Here is a 25,319-nt window from a genome sequence, read left to right as displayed (position 1 = left end):
TGCAGACTGCTCAATGAGGTGAAGAAGGATCCTAGAGTCTCAGCTAAAGACTTAGAAAAGTCTCTGGCATATGCTAAAATCCCTGTGAGCGAATCTACGATACGCAAAACACTAAACAAGATTAGATTTCATGGGAGGATACCACAGAGGAAGCCACAGCTGTCCAAAAAAAACATTGCTGCACGTTTACAGTTTGCACATAAGCGCCTGTATGTTTCACTGCAGTACTGGCAAAATATTCTGTGGACAGATGAAACCAAAGTTGAGTTGTTTGGAAGAAACACACAACACTATGTGTGGAGAAAAAGAGGCACAGCACACCAACATCAAAACCTCATTCCAACTGTAAAGTATGGTGGTGGGGGCATCATGGTTTGGGGCTGCTTTGCTGCGTCAGGACCTGGACGGATTGCTATCATCGAAGGAAATATGAATTCCCAAGTTTATCAAGACATTTTGCAGGATAACTAAAGGCCATCTGTCCACCAGCTGAAGCTCAACAGAAGATGGGTGTTGCAACAGGACAACGACCCAAAGCCTAGAAGTAAATCAACAACTGAATTACTTAAACAGAAGAAAATACGCCTTCTGGAGTGGCCCAGTCAGAGTCCTGACCTCAACCCAATTGAGATGCTGTGGCATGACCTCAAGAAAGCGATTCACACCAGACATCCCAAGAATATTGCTGAACTGAAACAGTTCTGTAAAGAGGAATGGTCAAGAATTACTCCTGACCGTTGTGCACGTCTGATCTGCAACTACAGGAAACGTTTGGTTGAAGTTATTGCTGCCAAAGGAGGTACAACCAGTTATTAAATCCAAGGGTTCACATACTTTTTCCACCTGCACTGTGAATGTTTACATGGTGTGTTCAATAAAAACATGGTAACATTTAATTCTTTGTGTGTTATTAGTTTTAGCAGACTGTAATTGTCTATTGTTGTGACTTATATATAGAGTAGGGATTTGCTCTGGTAGGCAGGGTAAGCGGACGCAATACAGAGGCAAGACCACGGTTGAAAAGCAAAAGTTCTGTGTTTATTCACACAAAAAGGGCAGAAAAGAAAATTTAAACAAAGTCACCTTGGTTTAAATCCTGGTGTTCCATTTACACCTTGCTGCAGGTACCGCAATAGAAGGTCAAGTTCTGGTGTTCACTTCCTGGCGAGTCCCAGACCTGGATGTCATTCCCTTGTCCTTCCAGACAGGTCACAGGCATGTATCCAGCTACAAGCCTCAGACACAGACACAGCCTCAGATCCCAATACAGAGATCCAACGGCTCCACTATCACCTGGAGGATCATTCCACACTCAGCTGAGCTGCTGGCTGGGATTTCAAACCCCAGCCTAAAGCCTGGCCTGGACGTGGGGAACAGCCACCCCTCCCTGCTCCAAATAAGAACCGGCCCGGATCGGCTTTTCAGCCACACTAAGAAAAAACAGTGTCAGCGAGCACTATCTGCTGCTGACACACAAAATAACCGGTTCCCATCTCACCGAGGCAAGGAACCTCGGTGACACGTACCTTCCGTCAATGACGGACCCTTGCGCCTTCCTACATACCTCCCCCCTTTGTTCAACCCTGAGGGGGTGAACACACGCCAGACAGTGTACCCGGGACAGGGCATCCGAGTTTCCCTGTAACTGGCCTGCCCTGTGTTCTACTGTGAACGTAAAAGTTTTGCAGACACAAGAACCACCTGGTGACCCGAGCATTCCTCTCTTTGGCCTGGCTCATCCACTTGAGAGGGGAGTGATCGGTCACCAGACAGAACTTCCTCCCCAACAGATAATAGCGGAGAGACTCGAGTGCCCACTTGATGGCCAGGCACTCTCTCTCTCCACTATACTGTACCGGGTCTCTGCTGGAGTGAGCTTATGGCTGAGGAAGACAACTGGATGCTCCTCCCCGTTGACTTCCTGAGATAGTACCGCACCGAGGCCTACTTCGGAGGCATCAATCTGTACCACAAATTCTCTCTTGAAGTCGGGAGTCACCAAAACCGGGGACCCACACAGGGCCGACTTCAAAGCGGAGAAAGCCTCTTCCGCCTGGTCATTCCAGCGGACTATCACAGACTTCCGTCCCTTTAAGAGCCCTGTCAACAGAGCCGCTAAAGTGGCAAAATGGGGGACAAACCTCATGTAATAGCCCACCATTCCCAGGAACGACTTTACTTGTCTAGGAGGTGGCAGGTCGAGGCCAATTCCGTATCGCCTCTATTTTGCTTACTTGGGGTTTAAAAGGGAACCTGTCCTGTACGTGAGATGAGTCAGGGACAGGACTCATCTCAGGTTAATTTGCATATGTATCAAATCGTTATTTTTTTACACAATAAAAGCACACAGAGCTATGGGGACTGGGTATTGCGGATGTGCTAACGACCATCTAGCAACCCATGTCCTCAGCTCTATACCCAAAATCCCGGTGACAGGTTCCCTTTAATGACTCCGCGCCCAATGACATACCCAAGGTATTTAGTCTCCTCTAACCCTATCGCACATTTCTTTGGGTTAGCTGTTAGTCCCGCCTTTAGAAGGGAGTCCACTACGGCCTGTACTTTGGGCAGGTGACTTTCCCAGTCGGTACTGTGAATAATAATATCGTCCAGGTAAGCCGAGGCGTACCGCCGATGTGGACGAAGTACAATATCCATTAGACGTTGGAAAGTGGCAGGGGCGCCATGCAGGCCAAAGGGTAACACCTTATACTGGTACAGCCCATCTGGTGTAATGAAGGCAGTTTTCTCTTTGGCAGCCTCCGTCAAGGGTACCTGCCAGCAGTGATGGCCAGTTCGCCCACGAACACATGCGAGCTGCTATCTTAACTGACAAGTCCGGAGAGGCACAGGTAAGTCCTTACCTGTGCCTGTGCGCGAGCCGGTCTTAAATGAAATGCGGTTACCGGGAGCAGGCAGTTCCGAGAACAGCCTCCAGGGGCCTTCATCGGGCTGTTCTCGGAACTGCCTGCACCCGGAGACCGCATTTCATTTCAGACCGGCTCGCGCACAGGCACAGGTAAGGACTTACCTGTGCCTCGCAGGACTTGTCAGTTAAAGGGAACCTGTCACCGGGATTTTGGGTATAGAGCTGAGGATATGGGTTGCTAGATGGTCGCTAGCACATCCACAATACCCAGTCCCCATAGCGCTGTGTGCTTTTATTGTGTAAAAAAAATGATTTGATACATATGTAAATTAACATAAAAGAGTCATATCTTACTTGTGTGACCAGAGAAGTCATATTTTCAAGCTCTGACTCATCTCAGGTTAATTTGCATATGTATCAAATCGGTTTTTATACACAATAAAAGCACACAGAGCTATGGGGACTGGGTATTGCGGATGTGCTAGTGGCCATCTAGCAACCCATTTCCTCAGCTCTATACCCAAAATCCCGGTGACAGGTTCCCTTTAAGATGGCAGCTCACATGTGTTCGCAGGCGAACACGGCGAACTGGCCATCACTGCTCGCCAGTACCCTTTGGTGAGGTCCAAAACAGAAAAAATACCTGGCTTGGCCTAATTTCTCAATTAGTTCATCTACCCGAGGCATTGGATATGCATCGAACTTTGATATTTCGTTTAATTTCCGAAAAGCGTTACAAAATCGTAACGTCCCCTCTGGCTTGGGAATTAAGACTATAGGACTGGCCCACTCACTTTTAGACTGCTCAATGACGTCCAGCCGCAACATGAGCTGCACTTCCTCCGAGATGGCTTTTCACATAGTGTGCTCTCTGCTTCACATCCGGCCCCATAGAGAATGAATGGGTCCACACCCATTCTTCAAAATTGCGGAACAGGTGCGGACGTGTGAATGGGGCCTAATCAAAACGTTCATTCGTATTCACCCCATAAGACGCAGGGATATTTTCCCCCCGGGGGGATGCGTCTTATGGGTTGAAAAATACGGATACAACCTACTGAACCAGACTGAGGCACCACTTAAAGGCTTAGGGAACCTTTGCAGGTGTTTTGTGTTGATTGGCTGAGAGTGTGACACCATGAGTCTACAATATTTAATTTTTTCACAATATTCAAATTTTCTGAGATACCGACTTACGATACGGGTTCTCATTATTTGTAAGTCATAATCATTAACATTAAAAGAAATAAAAGTATAAAAGTTTGAAATAGATCACTCTGTGTGTAATAAATCTATATAATATAAGAATTTCACTTTCTGAATTAAATTAATGAAATAATTAAAGAGTAACTAAACTTTTATAATAATTTTTAATATGTTGTCTCTAATCCCCTAAATAGCATTTTTCTAATACAGGGCTCCAGACAAAAAAAAAAAAAACAAGGAGCCATTGGCTCTAACCTGAAAAATTTAGGAGCCAAACTTAAAATACATATAATTACGGTATAATAAAAAAAAAATAAAAAAAAACAACAACACACACGTTTTACCTAGGGGTGTCACGATACCAAAATTTTGACTCGATTTCGATACCATAAAAAAGTATTGCGATACTCGATACCACGTGAAAAAAATAAAACACCAAAAAAGCCGCATGCATTCCGCATTTTATGGAACGTCGGGACCATAATAGAATAGTCCTAACCTAATTTTTGTTGGGACAAGGTGACAAAAAAATTGTAAATTGCAAGTTTTTTTTTTTTTCTGTTACGGCGTTCACCGCATAGGAGATATTTTTAAATATTTTAATAGTTCACACTTTTTCGGGCATGACTATATGTAATTTTTTTATTGTTTATATATTTTATATGTAAAATTGGGCAAGGGGGTGATTTAAACTTAATATTTTGGTGTTTGTTTTTTTAATTTTTTTTTTTACTTTTTATTTAATACCTATTTACCCCCTTAGGGGCTAGAACCTGGGGTCTTTTCATCCCTTGTCCTATTCACCCTGACAGAGCTCTATCAGGGTGAATAGGACATCGCACTGTCCCTGCTGCCCTGTGCTTTGTGCACACAGCAGCATGGAGCAGACTATGGCAGCCAGGGCTTCAGTAGCGTCCTGGCTGCCATGGTAACCGATCGTAGCCCCAGGCTTACACTGCTGGGGCTCCAATCGGAACGGCCACTGCCACCAATGATAATACTTAGGGGATGGGGGGTTGGGGGCCGACTGCACCACCAATGATAATACTTAGAAGGGGGGGGGGGTGTTCGATGATTTTACTTTATAATACTGGGGTTGGGTGTTCGATGCACTGCACCACCAATGAATATCGTTTATGCGGGACCTTTCATTACATTAAAAAATCTAAACTAAGTATACAGACATGGACAGCGGCGCCCAGGGATCTCCCTGCACTTACTATTATCCCTGGGCGCCGCTCCGTTCTCCCGGTATAGGCACCGGTATCTTCAGATTTTCGGCTCAACAGGGAGGAGCCTGCTCTTGTTCTCCTGGGCGTCTTATTATCCCAGGCTGTAGCGCTGGCCAATCGCAGCGCTCAGCTCATAGCCCGAGAGTTTTTTTTCTCCCAGGCTATGAGCTGAGCGCTGAGATTGGCCAGCACTCCAGCCTGGGAGAAGGAGACGCCCAGGAGAACAAGAGCAGGCTCCTCCCAGTTGAGCTGAAAATCTGAAGATCTAGGCGCAAAGTACTTTGTAGTCTTGTACTCTGGCCTCTTGATTATATCAGAATGAGTGAATATCCAGCTTATCTGCATTTCTTCTTCCTCTCTTTTCCTTAAATGAAATCTCCAGACAGTCAAGAGCACTCACAGTGAATGGTCTGACAGATTGTAACCAGATTGTGATTAATTTACCTGTAATACAATTTTATCTGTAATACAATTGATGTCCCACTAGCCGAGTATGCAAATGAGCCTCTGCCAGTATTGTAATTTAGAAGGCTCCTACATTACAACTTGCGGTCAATCCAGCTCTCCCTAGAGAAGATCTGGAACATGAGGTCCATCCTCCATGATATTTTGAAAAATTGTAACTGACCCTCTGGGTTTATATGTAAAATGATATGCATAAACGTGTGAATATATATCTGATAATATCTATATTTTTGTAGTGTCTGACGAAGGCATTTTTGCAGAAAACTTTTACACGAATACTAAAGCCGCATGTCAATTTTAAAGTGTTAAAATAAACAGTACTATTGATTGATGAAAACAAGATCCTGCTGTGATTTACTTATCTAATATTACTGGGGTGGGAACCCTATCCACAGCAACCAAGCAGTGTGAAAACAAATCTTTATTTGTAGTCTTGTCGCCATTTAGCAATTCTAGATCACATTTGCGACCATTTTGGTCGCCATCTGGAGCCCTGCAATATACTTTATTAATTTTGTATTTTTACATCCCTAAAGCGCACCATTCAGTGTGCGCTTAAAACTCAGTTCTCCCTATACCGCTGACAGCTTAGCGGTGTACGGAGTACTCTTTTATGAATGGGCAGCAGCAGCGCAGGGAGTACGGGCAGGAGCGCACACTGCTGCTCCTGCCCGTGCTCCCCGGACAATTACTAACTCCTGACATAGTACATGAGTACCCTGTATCCATGTGATATGCCAGGATTAGCTGAGCGGAGCAGGCTCCTGCCTGTGCCTGCTCCGCTAAGCTAAGAGAACTTAAATTTTATTTAGGGGGATTAGGGACAACATATTAAAAATGATTATAAAAGTTTAGTTACTCTAACTTTTCAATGATATTCTAATTTATTGAGATGTGCCTGTATATAGTGAGCTATAGTTAACCATAAATATTTTTGTGGGATGACCCCTTTAGGCTACTTTCACACTTGCGTTAGGAGCGGATCCGTCTGGTGTCTGCACAGACTGATCCGCTCCTATAATGCAAACGCTTCCATCCGTTCAGAACGGATCCGTTTGCATAACCATGAACAAAAAAAATATATATATATATATTTTTTTTGTTCATGATAATGCAAACTGATCCGTTTTGACTTTACATTGAAAGTCAATGGGGGACGGATCCGTTTGAAAATTGAGCCATACTGTGTCATCTTCAAACGGATCCGTCCCCATTGACTTACATTGTAAGTCTGGACGGATCCGTTTGCCTCCGCACGGCCAGGCGGACACCCGAACGCTGCAAGCTGCGTTTAGGTGTCCGCCTGCTGAGCGGAGCGGAGGCTGAACGCTGCCAGACTGATGCATTCTGAGCGGATCCGCATCCATTCAGAATGCATTAGGGCTGGACGGATCCGTTCGGGGCCGCTTGTGAGAGCCTTCAAACGGAACTCACAAGCGGAGCCCCGAACGCTAGTGTGAAAGTAGACGTATGTGAACTATATTCAAATGATTTAAAAAGACCATGTGCATGTAAATGCCAGGAATCAACACATCTACGGACCATGACAATTTTCTTCATTCACCACAATCAAAACAATTTAGTGTGCAGGTCTTTAAACTTAAACTCACAGCTGCAGTCCCAGAAACAGGAGTAGGCCCGCACTCCTATAAGATTCAACTAAAAACGCGTAGGTATGGGTCTGCGCTAATTGTTTTTCCCCCTAGAGGAATGTTCACAAGCAGTCACTCTCCTGGAGAAGTCTCTCCTTATTCCTGGCTTTCGGCTTCCTCGATCCCTGAAACCGACCGGCAACAGAAACCTTTTCTTCCTTCAAAAGGACATAAATATAGTACAGACCCGCAAACAGACAGGTTCACCATGCTTTCATTGTACTTACAAGACCATTTCTTGTCACAGCACATATAAAAAGTTTTTCCCGTGTATCTCTGCCCGACCCGGGTTTCGCTACCAGCTACCAATTTGGTTAGCACAGTCTGGAAGGATAAGGAGGAGACTGCTGACAGACTAAGAATCCACAGCTCTGAATTGTTTTCCCAGAAATTTCGTCTGTGAGCAGGCTGACTTTTCCAAAAAGAAGGAATTCCAGGATTTGACAGCTCTTAAAGGAAGGTCAATGGGGCATTTCCTCATTTACTAAAAACAAAATATTATCCTCAATGTATTTTTTGCTCTTACAGCCATTATTCTAACAAGAAGCGTCACCATATACTGTCACAGCTGGTTACCAACAAAATGTACATCCATACAGAAATTTATAGATAACATTGTAGAATCAAATATCTCAAAACGTGTCACAGAAAGATAATACAGGATCCTGGACCTATCATATAGTAAACAATCACATGTAATAGACACTTCAGAACAACTGCCCTAATAATTCCAACAATGATCGCCTCGGTAGTTCTGATAACAATATTCACATTTACGTTCACTTTTCTGAAGTCCCACTCTTTACTTTTCACAGCACATCGGTTTCCGTCAAAATGAGTAAAACCTTGAAGGAACCCCTTAATAAGGCTAGTTTCACAGTAGTGTTCAGGCAGAATAACAGCTTATCAGAGTTCTCTTGATCCAGCATAGCCAAATGGTGCGATCTGCCTGCTGGACCCCACAGACTATAATGGGGATCCGGACACTCCACGGCAGAAATGCCGGGATTTGGCCGGACTAAAATTGCTGCATGCAACTGGATGGGCTATTTTGTGTACCTGGCTTCCCCTGCATAATCACTACCAGCGACCATAAACCAACAAGAAGGGAAGGAGCTGGGTAGCATCTCGCTGGAGCGATGGTGCACTCAATTTGCATATTATCTAATATATAAAGCTGAGTATGTGTGCGTGTGTGTATCCGCTAAAGGAATCCGCACCGTCACTGTGACGAATGCCAATGCTTGACGTCACCTATGTCGAGCTCACGAGACGCAGTATGGTCACGGCTTACCAAAGCGTGACGTTACGCCCTCCAGAGGAGCAGGTAAGGTCAGCTTGGTACAGTTTACAAGACACCTCCTGTCCACGCGGGCACAGAGAGGCAACAAGCTGAGAGAGCCTTTTCACTGCCGCAGTGAAAACAGCGCTGTCTCAGCCCGGAAATTTGCCACCAGCTTCTTGTTTGATATAAGCCCGGTCCGCTAACGGGATTATATTGGGTGAGAAACCAACCCGCGGTAGCTTATAACTAGGCTGAAACACGGACGTGGAGATTAGTGATCAGGATACAACATACAAGATTAAATTATATGTTTAATCGCTTTAAGGGCACACTAGATATAACACAATACACCGAGAGTATATACGGTCTGAGGTACAGGTGATATAGGTACAACAGGGTTAAGCAGAGCAAAAGTCAGTTACCGGGTAGTTGAAAGTTCTATGATGGTGGAATAGTCCTTAGCTGCAGTCACGTGAGGGGCGGTAAGGTCAGCGGTTTCCAAGTCTCTCCAAACACATTTGCACGATGTGACCCCCTTTCAGAGAAAGACGCCGCCCGCTGGCTTGCATGGGCTTATGACCTGTAGCCGGCCGCTCCCCTCCCCGCCTATGAGTAGGGTCCACCCCTCCAACTCTGGTGCTGGCAGCAAATGACCCATAAAACCCCTTAGGGCTCATAGCCCCAGACCAGAATGTCGCAGGAAGATGGTTCCAGGCCCAATTGATCTGCCTGGGTCCCGTCTACAACTAGAGTCCAAACATGGTACAGTTGGTTTCTGTGGGGAGACATGGATATCTCCCTTCCCTGGCATCCCATCCTCAAAACAAAGACCATGGGCACATTCATCGTAGCCGGGACACAAATATGTATCCAGTTTGCGCCTGCGATGGCCGGGCGATTCATAATTTCTTATGAAATGTAGGTGCCAACATGTCTGGGAGGTATCATTGATCCTGGCAAGGGCTGATACCTCCTGCTGGGGGTTTTCCTGCAGGATCCGTGCTGTCTGACTGGAGGTCTGAAATGAAATCAAATGTAGCCTGCTAGGAGTTTTCTGCTATCTGGCTGCAGCTTTGAAGCAGGGCCCCCCTGTGGGGCTTGATTTCCTCTGCCATCTTTCAGCAAATGGTGGGTGTGAGGACATAGCTGACAGTAAATATTAATCCATATGCCTGACAGTCACATTTCCATTTACAAAATTTGGCACACAGGTACATTAGGTGTCTGGGAAGGTTTTAGACCAGGTCTCAGCTCCCTAGGATGTACCGTTCCTGAGATATTCCCCAAAAATGCATTAGCCAATAAAGCTTGGTCACAAGACTTAAAACACCGCCCCCAGGTCCCGCTAAGCCACGCCCCTCCACTCCTCAGCCGATAGGGATTGAAAAAACAAAGGTAAAAAAAAATAAAAAATAAACTTCTGTCAGCTGCAGGGGAGGGAGGTAGGGTGACTTTCTCCCTGCAGCTCAAACTCAGACAGTACAGTGCTGCTGTCTTAGAGGGAGCTGTTCAAAAGGACACGCCCCCGATCCAGTAAAGGCCACTGTTAAGGGGGTGGAATGCTCTGAAAGTCACTGTTAAAGGGGAAGGCTGCTGTAAAGGTCAAAGTTAAGGAGGCGGGCTGCTGTGGAGGTCACTGTTATAGTGAATAGTGTTGATATCTTTTAACGACACACACAAACATTAAATGAAATAGATTAAATATACCCGAGCGAAAACGGGTCCTTCAGCTAGTATATGAATAAAATGAAGCATTTCTCAGGATTAGACAACCGGATTTAAGAAAGTTAAGGTTATGCTTCAGGGTCCCTCTACATGGCGGTATGCTTACCTTAAAATCCATCCAGTGGAGAAAGAGGGACACAAGATGACTATAATGGCCAATATGGACAAACATGTGCATGACTGCTTCAGCAAAATCATTGTCAACCTACTATTATCTAATGTGAGTGACCACCTTATGAACAACATATCATGAAACATCAAAAGTTTTTTGAAAAACTTAGTGGCCCTTTATGCCATGGTTTTTGTCGCTCTAAAAGTCAGACAATATGCTATGCTTAAAAAGAAGGAACGACCGGCACTCTTACAATGGGAGTAATGTGGGACAGCTCTAAAATAGGTGTAAAACTATTTAATAACATTTAGAGCACGTGGTACAATAAAATTTGTAATACATAGATACAAGAGATGCTCTCAAAAATAAAAATAAAATAGTAAAATGAATTAAAATATATTTAGGTGAACTGAATATGCTATGCTTCAATCCTAAAGAGGTTATCCGAGCCTGGAAATGCCCCCCACACTGATTCTACTTACCTGGCTCCCAGTGTGCGCTTCTGGTCCCTGCACAGCTAGGGAGGCTCGCCCCCGTCACCGGATGTTTTCATCCACGTACGAGGAGAAGCAGCGGCAGCCGTGCAGGGATCAGGGGGCCAGGTAAGTAGAATCAGTGTGAGGGGCATTTCCAGGCTCGGATAACCCCTTTAAGACTGTAAGATTGTCCGGGAATTATTTAAAATGGCCAAAAGCAACCTGTCCAAGAATGTGAGTAGGACTAAAGCACAGTATATTGTTTGACAATGGCTTAAAGGATCACTCATTTTTAGACCCTCACCGATTTCTAGAATGAGAGGAGAGAAGCGAGCACATATCACACCCTCTCTCCTTGCTGCCGAGGACTGAATCAAGATGAAGCCCATCCCATGCAGCGAGGAGAGAGAGCACCATATGTACACACTTTTCTCCCCTCGTTCTAGGCATTGGTGGGAAGTCTTGTTGCTCAGACCCAACAGATTAAAACATTTGATAAGTTTCTATGACATATCAAACATTTTTTGGGGAATGTTAACGACCCTTTATCACACAAGAGCCAAGAACATTTAGGTTCAGGACTTACAAGAAGGTCTACATATTACTACGGGGCAATACCTATCCTGTATAGCACCAGTGTATAGTGTCAAGTGTACTACTCCACCAAAGCCTGAATTCACACCTCTTACCTCCATACCTTGTTAGAGAATAGAAATGCTAGATACAGATGCTGCCAGCTAGCCAAGTGCTGTACATGCCCACATACTGGAAATGGGATTTCGTGCCGCACGGAGGGAGGGTCGGCCACGCAAACACTCACAGCATGTGTTTATCAAAACCATCTTCTAAAAGGTTTACAAAACCAATGCACAATCAAATATTTATACAGCAGAACAAGTCATCACATCGTCATATTTACTTAAAGTCTTTGCACACGTTTCCAGGAGGACGACAGTGATGGAAAGTAGCACTTCATAAGAGCCTCAGCAAAGCCAGCTGTGACACAAATCCCAGGCTGGAGCACAGTACATGCCGCGGCCTCGGTCAGGGCAGGTGGGACAGAAGCTAACTATAGAACATAGTGACTCAGACATCCAGAGACCGGGAAGTAAATCCTCGCCGGCACCGGAGGCCGTGCAGAATCGGGGAAATCCTTCTTTCTACAAAGCATTAAATATTCATCTTCTGCCAGATGGAGGTGGGAATTCCCCGCACACAGCTTCAGTCTCACCAATACTCCATATGTTATAAAAGGATGTAGAAAGATGGATTTTACATAAAGATGCTGCAGTCGGAGGATACTGGTTACAAATCCAGACGAAGCAAAGATTATTGCAGGGAATGGTTTCTTCTGCTAGCGGGTGAGCTTAGAGATTTCTCATCCAACAGATCTGATATTAGTTCCGTGGTTATCCATGCTGCAATAAATGCCACCCTATCTGGGTAAAAGACACTTGCCCACATTTGAGTGCACCTAGATTTTAGTATAAATTATACAAAGATGTGGTGTGATTTAGCAGATTTGAATTTCCAGGAATTATCTGTGCCTAGTCCGAAAAACAGGCAAGAATAAAAGAAAAAAAAAAAAAAACTGCAGTATTCGTCCCTTTGCTTTCTCTACATATAGTAACAGAGTAACCATTTGTACGGCTGAAAATTTTTTTTAAAAAAATAATCCATCCAGTTCGGCCTGTTATCCTTCAAGTTAATCCAGAGGAAGGCAAAAAACCCTGTGAGGTAGAAGCAAATTTCCTTCATTTTAGAGGGGGGGGGGGGGGGGGGGGGGAGAGGGGGAATGTCTTCCCGACTCCAATCGGGCAATCAGAATAACTCCCTGGATTATATACCAATCTCTAGTAGCTATAGCCTATAATATTATTATACTCCAGAAATACATCCAGGCCCCTCTTGAATTCCTTTATTGTACTCACCATCACCACCTCCTCAGGCAGAGAGTTCCATAGTCTCACTGCTCTTACCGTAAAGAATCCTTTTCTATGTTTGTGCAAAAACCTTCTTTCCTCCAGACGCAGAGGATGTCCCCTCGTCACAGTCACAGTCCTGGGGATAAATAGATGATGGGATAGATCTCTGTACTGACCCCTGATATATCTATACATAGTAATTAGATCTCCCCTCAGTCATCTTTTTTATAAAGTGAATAACCCTAATTTATTCCAGTTATTACTTTAGTTGCCCTCCTCTGGACCCTCTCCAGCACTGCTATGTCTGCCTTGTTCACAGGAGCCCAGAACTGTACACAGTACTCCATGTGTGGTCTGACCAATGATTTGTAAAGTGGCAGGACCATGTTCTCATCACGGGCATCTATGCCCCTTTTGATGCAACCCATTATCTTATAGGCCTTGGCAGCAGCTGCCTGACACTGGTTTTTACTACTTAGTTTGCTGTTCACTAAAATTCCTAGGTCCTTTTCCATGTCAGTGTTACCCAGTGTTTTACCATTTAGTATGTACGGGTGACTTGCATTATTCCTTCCCATGTGCATAACCCTACATTTGTCAGTGTTAAAACCTCATCTGCCACTTATCTGCCCAAGCCTCTAATCTATCCAGATCCATCACGAATCCCCACGTCCGTGTTTTGGCCTAGTTATAAGCTACCGCGGGTTGGTTTCTGATCCTATATAATCCCGTTAGCGGACCAGGCTTATATCAAACGAGAAGCTGGTGGCAGATTTTCCAGGCTGAGACAGCGCTGTTTTCACTGTGGCAGTGAAATGGCTCTCTCAGCTTGTTGCCTCCCTGTGCCTGCGTGGACAGGAGGTGTGTGTGTAAACTGTACCAAGCTGACTGTACCTGCTCCTCTGGAGGGCGTACCGTCACGTTTTTGGTAATCAGGGACAATACTGCGTCTCGTGAGCTCGACGTAGTTGACGCCAAGCGGGCACGAGGTGTGGTATTCGTCATAGTGGCTCAGGAGCCATATATTTTTTTTAAAATTATAAAAATAATATAAAAAGGTCCGCTTTAAAGGGATTCTGTCACCTCGTTTTAGCTGATAGAGCTACGGCCATGCACGGCTAGATCGCCGCTAGCATGTCCGCAATATACCTGTCCCATAAAGCGGTGTCCTTTTATTGTGTTTAAAAAATGATTTTAGAGATATGTAAATGAGCCTGGTAAGGTGCCCAAGGGGCTGTACTAACCTTCTTGGTGCCCAGCCACACCCCCCTGTGAAGGAGCCCAGCACCGCCTGCGTCCTCCGAATCTCCTGCTTTCTTCACATTTAGATTGCCATAATCTCGCGATGCGCGAGCTCACGCATGCGCAGTGCCGGTATAGTGTTTCTTCCCTGTGCTGGCATCAGCCTCAGGGAAGGAACTGCGCATCGCGAGATTACGCCAATGACCATACAGTTGTTTAAATAAGCCCTAATACATCTAGAACCAGCTCTGTACCTCACATGGATCCAGAGATCTCCCCATTGAAATCAATGGGCCCCTCTTTAACTGACATTAAGGCTAGGGCTACATGGCAAAATTGGTCACGGCCAGGATCCCAGAGTAGCGGTGATCCCATAGAAATTAATTGGATCACCGTGACAGTCAAAAGAAATCCAACGCCACCATAGACGCTGTTTTTAGAGTTCCAGAAGTCAGTGCCGCCCCTTTATGAAAAAACCCTAGGGGGCAGGCCTGGAAAGAGTGGCGGGAGAGAGGCGTAACCAGCGGCTGAAGTGAAGATGGTGGAGAAGCGCCTGGATACAGTGCCAGAGGGAGAAGCAAATGTCTCTCGTGATACAAGCCACGTGGAGGGTGAGATAGCCCCTTTTGTGAACAGGAACGCGGTGGAGTTAGAGGCCCGCATCAGGGACCTTTGGGACTGGCATTGGAGAGGGCGTGGACCCCCTGTCTAGGCCACCCAACACGCCAGGTAAGAGACCCGTAGTGCAAGCTGCCGCCCCAAGCAAAGCCGAAAGATCTGGAGGAACTCAGACACCCCCAGTGGTGATCGCCATGTTCACACCTCCCCTGATAAGCTATGGTCGCAACTAGCAAAGGAGATTAAAACCGTACGGCTGACCAGACCGCACCAGTGCAAGAATTACAATGAGGACCTCACAAGGAAGATGATGAGCTGTCGTCTAGATACACTGCCAGCATTGGTCCGGAAACGAGGGAGAGCGATATCTTTCTGTAAGGAGTGGGGGTTTAGATTCATCAGAGACCTCGAGACGGACGTGATTTTTATGTAAATCGGAGGTCAGTAAAACGCTGGGATATGCCCAGTCACCGCCATAGTTTATATGTGGATGAGGTGGTCGATTCGGTTTATGCGGCCCCTGCCGACCCCAGAATCCTAGGATCTAGAGTCTGAGGAGGAAAAAGACTCGCCGCCTACCCCTGCGCGTCCTACCGTCAAATATATGCCACCTGTCGTCCCGGTGCAGTATCAGCATGCCACCAGGTTTGCAGGAGCCAATATTGTGTGGCAACCTGCCATTGCTACTAAAGACCCCGACGTCCGGCCTAAGGCCTCATGCACACGACTTCAGTTTTTTGCGGTCCGCAAACTGCAGATCTGCAAAAAAACTGAAGGTGCCCGTGTGCCTTCCGCAATTTGCGGAACGGAACGGGTGGCCCATTGTAGAAATGCCTATTCTTGTCTGCAAAACGGACAAGAATAGGACATGCTATTTTTTTTTTTTTGGCGGAGCAACGGATGCTGACAGCACACGGAGTGCTGTCCGCATCTTTTGCGGCCCCATTGAAGTGAATGGGTCCACATCCAAGCACAACGGTCGTCTACATGAGGCCTAAGACCAAACGGAGATGTCCTCGGAATGCACCAAAATCAGCGCCTGTAAGGGACACCGTGGGGGAATGTGTATGGCTCCTGCGGCAGCTCACTATCCAACCATGTCAGGAGACGCCTGAACATCCTCCTGGACCACCGTCAGATGAGCCAGCATCTGCGTCTCCTTGTGTGCTAAAGCCTAAAGCAGGGATGCTCAACCTGCGGCCCTCCAGCTGTTGTAAAACTACAACTCTCACTATGCCCTGCTGTAGGCTGATAGCTGTAGGCTGTTCAGGCATGCTGGGAGTTGTAGTTTTGCAACAGCTGGAGGGCCGCAGGTTGAGCATGCCTGGCCTAAAGCATTGATTCCCCCAGCCTCAGCTGGGAAAGCAGCATCAATTTTCACAAGATCCGTTAGTGGGCTGGAGCTCACTTCTGTAATGACCCTTCAGAAGAGGGAGTACCGTCCAGAGCTATCCTCTGAGGAAACAGATTTTGGGAGTCCCCTGGAGACGGATGGGACATCAGAAGAAGATCCATACCTGTGAGTAGGCCGGCTGGCCACTACTGTACAACCCTAATTTTAGGGAAAATACTGTATGGAGCTGGGGAGGGGGAACCCCTTAATTAAGTGGGACTCTTCCTCGTTCTTTCTGGCGTTTCAGTGGCAGTTCCCCAGGCCACCTCAGAGCCCACTGTACTTCAAGTGGACCCCCCTGCTGGACTCCAACCATACAAAAAAAATTCCTATTTACGCAATTTTTATTGCTTTTTACCCTCTTCTCAGGTTTCCTGGGACTCTAAACCAAAGGTTTACGGCAACGTTTTTAAGTCTAGTGCCCAGAAGGACATTCTTCTGTGTTTTATACTATGCAATGCACAGGTTTTTATAAGTCAGAGACTGTGCACTTTAACCAGTTATTGATAAGTATTTATACCCCGAATCGGGTGATGGACTTTGTCTCAGAGGACTCTATCATGTACTGTATTGCACTATTATAAGAGCAACGCCCATTTTTGTCATGAGAACCAAGAAAAATGTGTATAAGCGATATTTTTATAATGTGTAGTGTCATGCAATCTCTTGCTTATCTGAACCTACTGAAGTGCCTTAATATTATTATGCAATGTTCAATTAGGAGATGTATAGGTGTGCGGCGCATGCCTTATATTTTCAGGTGACGGTGTAGAGATCAAGTGTCCAGCAAGTCAAACGCTGAGGACGGCTTATCTTAAAGCAGGGGGGAATGCAGTATTGGTAGTGGGCCCCTGTATAACTTTGGGCATATGTATATCAAATGTATTTCTGTATATAGCTGTAATTCCTCATAACAGGCTGTTAGTGTGTCATTACATCTATTCACCCCTAGGTGGTGCTGGCACCACATTTATAAATCCGAGGGTGTGCGTGTGTAGAACAGGAGGAAGGAAGGAAGTCCAATATGTAGCTGCCACTTTAAAGGGTTTCTATCACTTCGTTTCACCTATTTAGCTTTCAGACACTAGCGATCCGCTAGTGTCTGCTTTATCTAACCATCCTAATATAAGAGCTTATTGTCCTGCCGTTTAGCTAAAAAAATAACTTATATAGATATGCAAATGAGCCTCTAGGTGCTATGGGGGCGTGATTAGCACCTAGAGGCTCCGTCTACCTTAACAAACTGCCGCCGCCCAGCGCGTCCCTCCAGCCCGCCCATCTCCTCCGGAATGCGATGCTCCTCGTATTCGGCGCATGCGCAGTGAATGTCTGATCGCTTCCCTGCTCAGACATCTCCACTGCGCCTGCGCCGATGACGTCATAGTGCTCCGAGGAACAGGCGCAGTGGAGATGTCTGAGCAGGGAAGCATCAGACATTCACTGCGCATGCGCAGAACAGAGACGCGCACGGAGAGGATCGCTTCAGCTGGAGATGGGCGGGCTGGAGGGACGCGCTGGGCGGCGGCAGTTTGTTAAGGTAGACGGAGCCTCTAGGTGCTAATCACGCCCCCATAGCACCTAGAGGCTCATTTGCATATCTATATAAGTTATTTTTTTAGCTAAACGGCAGGACAATAAGCTCTTATATTAGGATGGTTAGATAAAGCAGACACTAGCGGATCGCTAGTGTCTGAAAGCTAAATAGGTGAAACAAAGTGATAGAAACCCTTTAACCCCTTGGCCCTGATCAGCCTGAGGGAGTGTGGACAAATTTCTTACAGCTACCTAGCACAGACCAGCGACTCAATGTATGGATACAAAGCAAGTCTACTGGAGGTAGAAGCAGCATTAGCTTATGGACTCCACAGCACCAGTTGACTGGGAGAAGCTTAAAAGCACCTGGACACAGCCGGACGACTAGGCGCAAAGTTGTCTATTACCACATGCCTCTATGGACATTGTGGACCTGAGTTTACGGAAGCATCCTGTACAAATAATGGAGCAGAGGATTTGCCTGCCGTTAGGGAGACCGCCCTGTGGATTGCTAATTACAAGTAAAAAGAAGTTATTATAACCAGTACCGGAGTGCTAGAGTGTGGACAAAGTCTAGACAGATATAGAGAGGAGAACTCCTCAAGTTACAATTGCCAAGCCTGTTATAAGGATTACAGCTGAACTAATATTTGAATTATTACTTTTGCTATCTAAATGAACTGTACTGACTATCCTGAGACAAGTGATCAAGTAAGGCTACTTTCACACTTGCGTTCAGAACGGATCCGTCTGCATTATATTGTAGAAAAAATTCTAAGTGTGAAAGTAGCTTCAGACGGATCCGTCCAGACTTTACATTGAAAGTCAATGGGGGACGGATCCGTTTGAAAATTGAGCCATATAGTGTCAAATTCAAACGGATCCGTCCCCATTGACTTACATTGTAAGTCTGGACGGATCCGTTTGCCTCCGCACGGCCAGGCGGACACCCGAACGCTGCAAGCAGCGTTCAGGTGTCCGCTTGCTGAGCGGAGCGGAGGCTGAACGCTGCCAGACTGATGCATTCTGAGCGGATCCGCGTCCACTCAGAATGCATTGGGGCAGTACGGATGCGTTCGGGGCCGCTTGTGAGCCCCTTCAAACAGAGCTCACAAGCGGAGCCCCGAACGCAGGTGTGAAAGTAGCCTAACAGTTCCATTGTTTACAACCATTGACTCCTCATCCTTTCTACCACCTTCTTTTGCACCTAACGGTGCTGGCGTCACGAACACCAGGGACCCTGCCTCCAAGGCACATAAAACCCCATTCCCACCAAGGACACCTCAACCACCATCTGGCAGGAATCCCTGGACACCAGAGTGTGCCCCAAAGGAACTGGTGCTGTCCTTCCCTTCACTGCACGCCGGCCCAGGGACCTCTGCTGAGTAAAACTACTACTACCCCATCAGCCCACCAACACTCACATATTGCCCCTGCGGCCCGGTTGTCAAAGCTTTCTCTGTACTCTGCTCAGGTGTCCTCATACACAGCGGGACATTTGTGACATAACCCTTGTGTTTTTCGACCGGATGGGGGCTTTGCTCCTTGCAGGGAACTAGACGAGTCCTGGACCTGCTATGACCACTGGTGATCTGGTACATACATAAAGAGCGCGGACTCATCAGGAGGACGATATGGCAGATCTGTTCTTTACGAGCAGTGATCAGCACGACAGGTACGACAACCCTGGCAGATGATGAATGCGGCCGTATCACATTATCCTCCGAGCAGATTACCGTCCTGTGACACATAATAACTACTGTACGCAGAAGGAGCGCGTCTTCTCCATGTGTCACACCGCCACGCACATTACATACTATGCTGTCAGGCTGACTCGGGAATCTAAATGGACAAAACATCCTGGAATATCTCCAAAGAGACTTTCAGAACGTGTGGAATGACTTTTTTTTTTGCCATAGTGACCCATGACCAGGTGCAATGGCCAAAAAACAATCCGAAAACTACTCCATACAGCACAACACTGGGACCCCATAGTCATTATGGGGGGCTTCATACATGGATACTTTTCAACATGCCGATAGGACTCCTGGTAATCCTCAAAAGGAACACGTTAAATCCACACTGAACGGCGGGGAGATTGCGCCAGACACCTCGCCACCTACCTGCTGGGAAAGCCTCGTAGGGGCTGCTGCACCCGGCAGAGCATGCTGGGAGTTGTAGTTTTGCAAGAGAGCCACAGCTTGAAGATCATTGATATGACATATGGAGCGACCGTCACATCAATTCTCAGGAAGAGGATTTAATCAACGTTAACAATTCATCATGTGGCTGTCCTTACAGCGAACCCAGAAAGGGACGTCCGTCCGCCCCCCAAATCTCCGCAGGACTTATTTCATAAAACTAATTCAGAAGATGAACTAAAGAAATATAAACGTACCGTGTGTATATATATATATACATACATATACACACACATACACACACACGGTACGTTTATATTTCTTTAGTTCATCTTCTGAATTTGTTTTATGAAATAATTAAGTCCTGCAGAGATTTGGGGGACGGACGGACGTCCCTTTCTGGGTTCGCTGTATATATATTTATTAATTATATATTATATATAGTACAGTATAGTGTTTATACTATATGCACAAGCACATAATAAACTACACACAAACCTATAATAGTGTCCATACACAGACATTAACTATGGATAGAAGATACACATCCACACAGATACATATATCACACACACACACATATATATATGTACACATATCACACACACACACATATATATATGTACACATATCACACACACACACACACACACATATATATGTACACATATCACACACACACACACATATATGTACACATATCACACATTGGGATGACTGCAGAAAGTTCCCTGTCAGCACGCTCCCCGCCGCCGCCGCCCTCTCACCTGTGCCGGTGGCCGGTGCTCATCTCCCGGGCCGGCTCCTCACTGTTATTATCACCGCTGCAGTCTAGGAGCGGGTCCGTGTGTTCGCAGACGGGACACTCCACCTCCTGCCCTGACTTCCTCCTCAGCCATAACCAGCCCCTTATGGGGAGGCGGCCAACCTGTCAGGCAGGGCGGGGTGCGGGACATGGCCGTCCGCCCAGGTGCTCTTCCTGGAGGACGCCGGTGTGGTGTCTGTGCGGGCGGCTCAGCTCCTACCGGAACCGCCCGGCCAGCCACATGCACGGGTTTATCCGCTCCGGAGCATTGCCCTAAATGACCCTGTATAATCGCCATGGACCGTTCGGGTCCCGTTACACTAGAGCTCCTGACTGGTGACATGTCATTGCTGCCACAGGGACAACAGAAAGATGGCACAAGTTTATTAGGAGCCGTGCACCCCTGAAATGCCAGTCTCTAGTAATACCAAGATTCCTGGTGGTCCCATGGGCAGCGCCTCTTCTAGAGGACAACCCACTGGGGGTCAGTTACTAAGACGGCTTTTTACGTCGGTTGCAGTAGTATACAGCTAGTGAGGCGTCTCCTCATCATAAATTAGGTGCATATATGGCAGTCGTTTTTTGTCTACTTTTTCACCTGTGAAAAAGTAGTAAATTTGCCGGTGTAGGAGTTTCGACCCCACCACGCCACCCCTATCCCGTCCATCTGCCATACTTGATGTAAAAACGCCCATGCGACAATACTTTGCTACTATTTTACGCCACACGACTTTTAATTAGGGTCCATTCACACGTCCGTTGTTTCTTTCCTGATCTGTTCCGTTTTTTGTGGAACAGATCTGGACCCATTCATTTTCAATGGGTCCTGAAAAAAAACGGACAGCTCAATGTCTGATTTTTTTTCAGGACCCATTGAAAATGAATGGGTCAAGATCTGTTCCACAAAAAACGGAACAGATCAGGAAAGAAACAACGGACGTGTGAATGGACCCTAATGAGTGTTATCATCCTCCTACAACAGGAAACTGGTATAAAAAAGTTGCTAATCTCAGGTTTGTAACTGGCACAAATGGCATTCCCCCCCCCCCATATTCAGAAAGGGGAGCGTAGCATGGGTGGGGTCATCGGCCCTGTCAGATTTATCATTGTTTACTCTACAAGCTGGCATAGACTTCATACTAGATGCACAGATGGCGGAGGGTGCTTTTAGTTTATGGCGTATACTTCATCGTAAATTGAGCCCATCATCTAGTGGCGTGGGGGATATTTAGGTGTAGAAGTGGGGGTCATGATAGATCTCTCCCTTTCGGCTTCCTGCACACCATGCGGATAAGGGCTCGTTCACACGACCGTGCTGTTTTTTGTAGTCCACAAATTGTTGATCCGCAAAAAACAGATGCCGCCCATGTGCTTTCCGCAATTTGCGGAACAGGAGGCCCATTGTAGAAATGCCTATTGTCAGCAAAACGGACAAGTATAGGACAGGACTCATAATTTTTGCAAGGCCACGGAACGGATGCGGACAGCACACAGAGTGCTGTCCGTATCTTTTGCGGACCCGTTGAAATGAATGGCTCTGTATACAGACCGTATGCGGAACGCAGAAAACGGCCCGTATACGGAACGCAAAATAAGTTTGTGTGAACGAGCCCTTATGTACGGTTTTCCTCTATGGCAGAGTAGTACAGTACCAGCAAAGTCAGTGAAATCTGCCACATCTCATGTACACTTTGTATGTTTTTTACACATGGAAATTGACCCGTTGTGGGGATTTTAAAATCCGCAAAGCGCCAATCTGTAACTTAGGTATCGTGGTTTTCTCCATAGACTTCCGTGGGCTTGTTAACATAAACTTGCATTTTTTTAAATGTCATTTTGGTGCAGGTTTTCTACATGCAGGTAGCCTTGTGAACGTATCTCTGTCTAAGCCTTTGATTGGCTGGAGGGGAGCAGGTGACCATGCCCACCCTGGACCGGAAGATGGCGACACAGGAACCAGTGCGGAGCAGGTATGATCCTTCCAGTGAGGGAGACTAGTGTTGAGTGAACTTGTGTTTTCAAGTTCGGCGTACAAGGTTTGGGTTATCTAACTATTCCGTTATGGATTCCGCTACCACGGACCATTAGTTATGGTCCGTGGTAGCGGAATCCAAAACAGAATTCTTAGATAACCCAAACCTTGTACGCCGAACTTGAAAACACAAGTTCGCTAAACACTAAGGCCCCTTTCACACGGGTCAGAATTTCGCGCGGGTGCAATGCGTGAGGTGAACGCATTGCACCCGCACTGAATCCGGACCCATTCACTAATATGGGTCTGTGTACATGAGCGGTGATTTTCACGCATCACTTCTGCGTTGTGGGAAAATCGCAGCAAGCTCTATATTGTGCGTTTTTCACGCAACTCAGGCCCCATAGAAGTGAATGGGGCTGGGTGAAAATCGCAAGCAAGTGCAGATGTGGTGCGATTTTCACGCATGGTTGCTAGGAGACGATCGGGATGGGGACCCGATCTTTATAATTTTCCCTTATAACATGGTTATAAGGGAAAATAATAGCATTCTTCATACAGAATGCTAAGTAAATTAGGGATGGAGGGAATAAAAAATTTAACTCACCTCATCCACTTGTTCGCGCAGCCCGGCTTGTCTTCTTTCTTCTTCTTTGAGGACCTGGGAGAAAAGGACCTTTGGTGACGTCACTGCGCTCATCGCATGATCCATCCCTAATTTACTTAGCATTCTGTATTAAAGGGATTCTGTCATCAGAAATGAGCCCTATAAGCTAAACATATGGCGATGTCCCTTGTAAAACACTGAATCCTAAAGTGAGTTTATCAAATGCCCCTGTGGCTCTATATTCATAAAAAAGCGGTTTATATCACCTGTCAATCACTTCAAAATGTGTCCAAGGGGACGTCTCATGGTGAAAGGTGCCCGGCTGCAGCCATCTCGTTTAGGTGCCCAGCGCCGCCTTCTGAGCTGAAATCGCCGCCCTCCCTTTCATTCGATCCGCCTACCTCAGGTGACTAAGCTTCCTTGTGCCCAGCCGTGCTCAGCCACGCCCGCCTGTGAAGGAGCCCAGCACCGCCTATGTCTCCTCCTTTCATCAACGATAGATAGCCGTAATCTCGCGATGCGCAGTGCCGGTATAGTGTTCCTTCCCTGTGCTGGCATCAGCCTCAGGGAAAGAACTGCGCATGCGCGAGCTCGCGGCTATCTATCGTTGATGAAAGGAGGAGACATAGGCGGTGCTGGGCTCCTTCACAGGCGGGCGTGGCTGAGCACGGCTGGGCACAAGGAAGCTTAGTCACCTGAGGTAGGCGGATCGAATGAAAGGGAGGGCGGCGATTTCAGCTCAGAAGGCGGCGCTGGGCACCTTTCACCATGAGACGTCCCCTTGGACACATTTTGAAGTGATTGACAGTTGATATAAACCGCTTTTTTATGAATATAGAGCCACAGGGGCATTTGATAAACTCACTTTAGGATTCAGTGTTTTACAAGGGACATCGCCATATGTTTAGCTTATAGGGCTCATTTCTGATGACAGAATCCCTTTAAGAATGATATTATTTTCCCTTATAACCATGTTATAAGAGAAAATATTAAAATCTACAGAATACCTATCCCAAACCCGAACTTCAGTGAAGAAGTCCGGGTTTAGGTCTGGGTACCCCATTCAGTTTTTTCTCATATGTGTGCAAAATGCATTGCACTCGCACGGAAAAAACTGAAGAACGCCACGCAATCGCATATAAAATCGCACGATTTTCCCGCGACGCGCTCGCATCCTATCTGGCCCTCACACGCGACGCCAGTGTGAAAGAGACCTAAGGCCTCTTTCAGACGGGCGTTGCGGGAAAAGGTGCGGGTGCATTGCGGGAACACGCGCAATTTTTCCGCGCGAGTGCAAAACATTGTAATGCGTTTTGCACTCGCGTGAGAAAAATCGTGCATGTTTGGTACCTAAACCCGAACTTCTTCACAGAAGTTCGGGCTTGGGATTGGGGTTGTGTAGATTGTATTAGTTTACCTTATAACATGGTTATAAGGGAAAATAATAGCATTCTGAATACAGAATGCATAGTAAAATAGCGCTGGAGGGGTTAAAAATTTTTTTTTTAACTCACCTTAGTCCACTTGATCGCGGAGCCCGGCATCTCCTTCTGTCTCCTTTGCTGAACAGGACCTGTGGTGACGTCACTCCGGTCATCACATGATCCATTACCATGGTAAAAGATCATGTGATGGATCATGTGATGACCGGAATGACGTCACCACAGGTCCTGTTCAGCAAAGGAGACAGAAGGAGATGCCGGGCTGCGCGAGCAAGTGGACTAAGGTGAGTTAAATTATTATTATTATTATTTTAACCCCTCCAGCGCTATTTTACTATGCATTCTGTATTCAGAATGCTATTATTTTCCCTTATAATCATGTTATAAGGGAAAATAATAATGATCGGGTCTCCATCCCGATCGTCTCCTAGCAACCGTGCGTTAAAATCGCACCGCATCCGCACTTGCTTGCGGGTGCTTGCGATTTTCACGCAACCCCATTCACTTCTATGGAGCCTGCGTTGCGTGAAAAACGCAGAATATAGAGCATGCTGCGATTTTAACGCAACGCACAAGTGATGCGTGAAAATCACCGCTCATGTGAACAGCCCCATAGAAA

The 25,319-nt window shown here is 46.4% G+C and overlaps 1 protein-coding gene across 3 annotated transcripts in view; it reads right to left on the bottom strand.

Moving 5' to 3' along the window:
* The window catches only part of MCTP2 (multiple C2 and transmembrane domain containing 2), a 209,316-nt gene extending 188,543 nt beyond the window's left edge, over positions 1-20,773 (bottom strand). For 2 of the 3 annotated variants that reach the window (XM_040414208.1, XM_040414210.1), the window contains exon 1: positions 20,642-20,773. Coding sequence is in view for 1 of the 3 variants with exons in the window: in XM_040414210.1 (XP_040270144.1) it covers positions 20,642-20,664 (23 nt within the window). In the remaining 2 variants the exon portion in view is untranslated. Of the gene's footprint in view, positions 1-11,941; positions 12,043-20,641 lie in introns of those variants that run through there. The other variant, XM_040414209.1, reaches the window with a different exon arrangement.
* Positions 20,774-25,319: the final 4,546 nt, after the last annotated feature.

This window comes from Bufo bufo, chromosome 1 (genome assembly GCF_905171765.1).
Source record: "Bufo bufo chromosome 1, aBufBuf1.1, whole genome shotgun sequence".
Taxonomy (NCBI): Eukaryota; Metazoa; Chordata; class Amphibia; order Anura; family Bufonidae; genus Bufo; species Bufo bufo.
The sequence above is the reverse complement of the archived record's forward strand: the minus strand, read 5'-3'. Positions and strand labels throughout refer to the sequence as shown.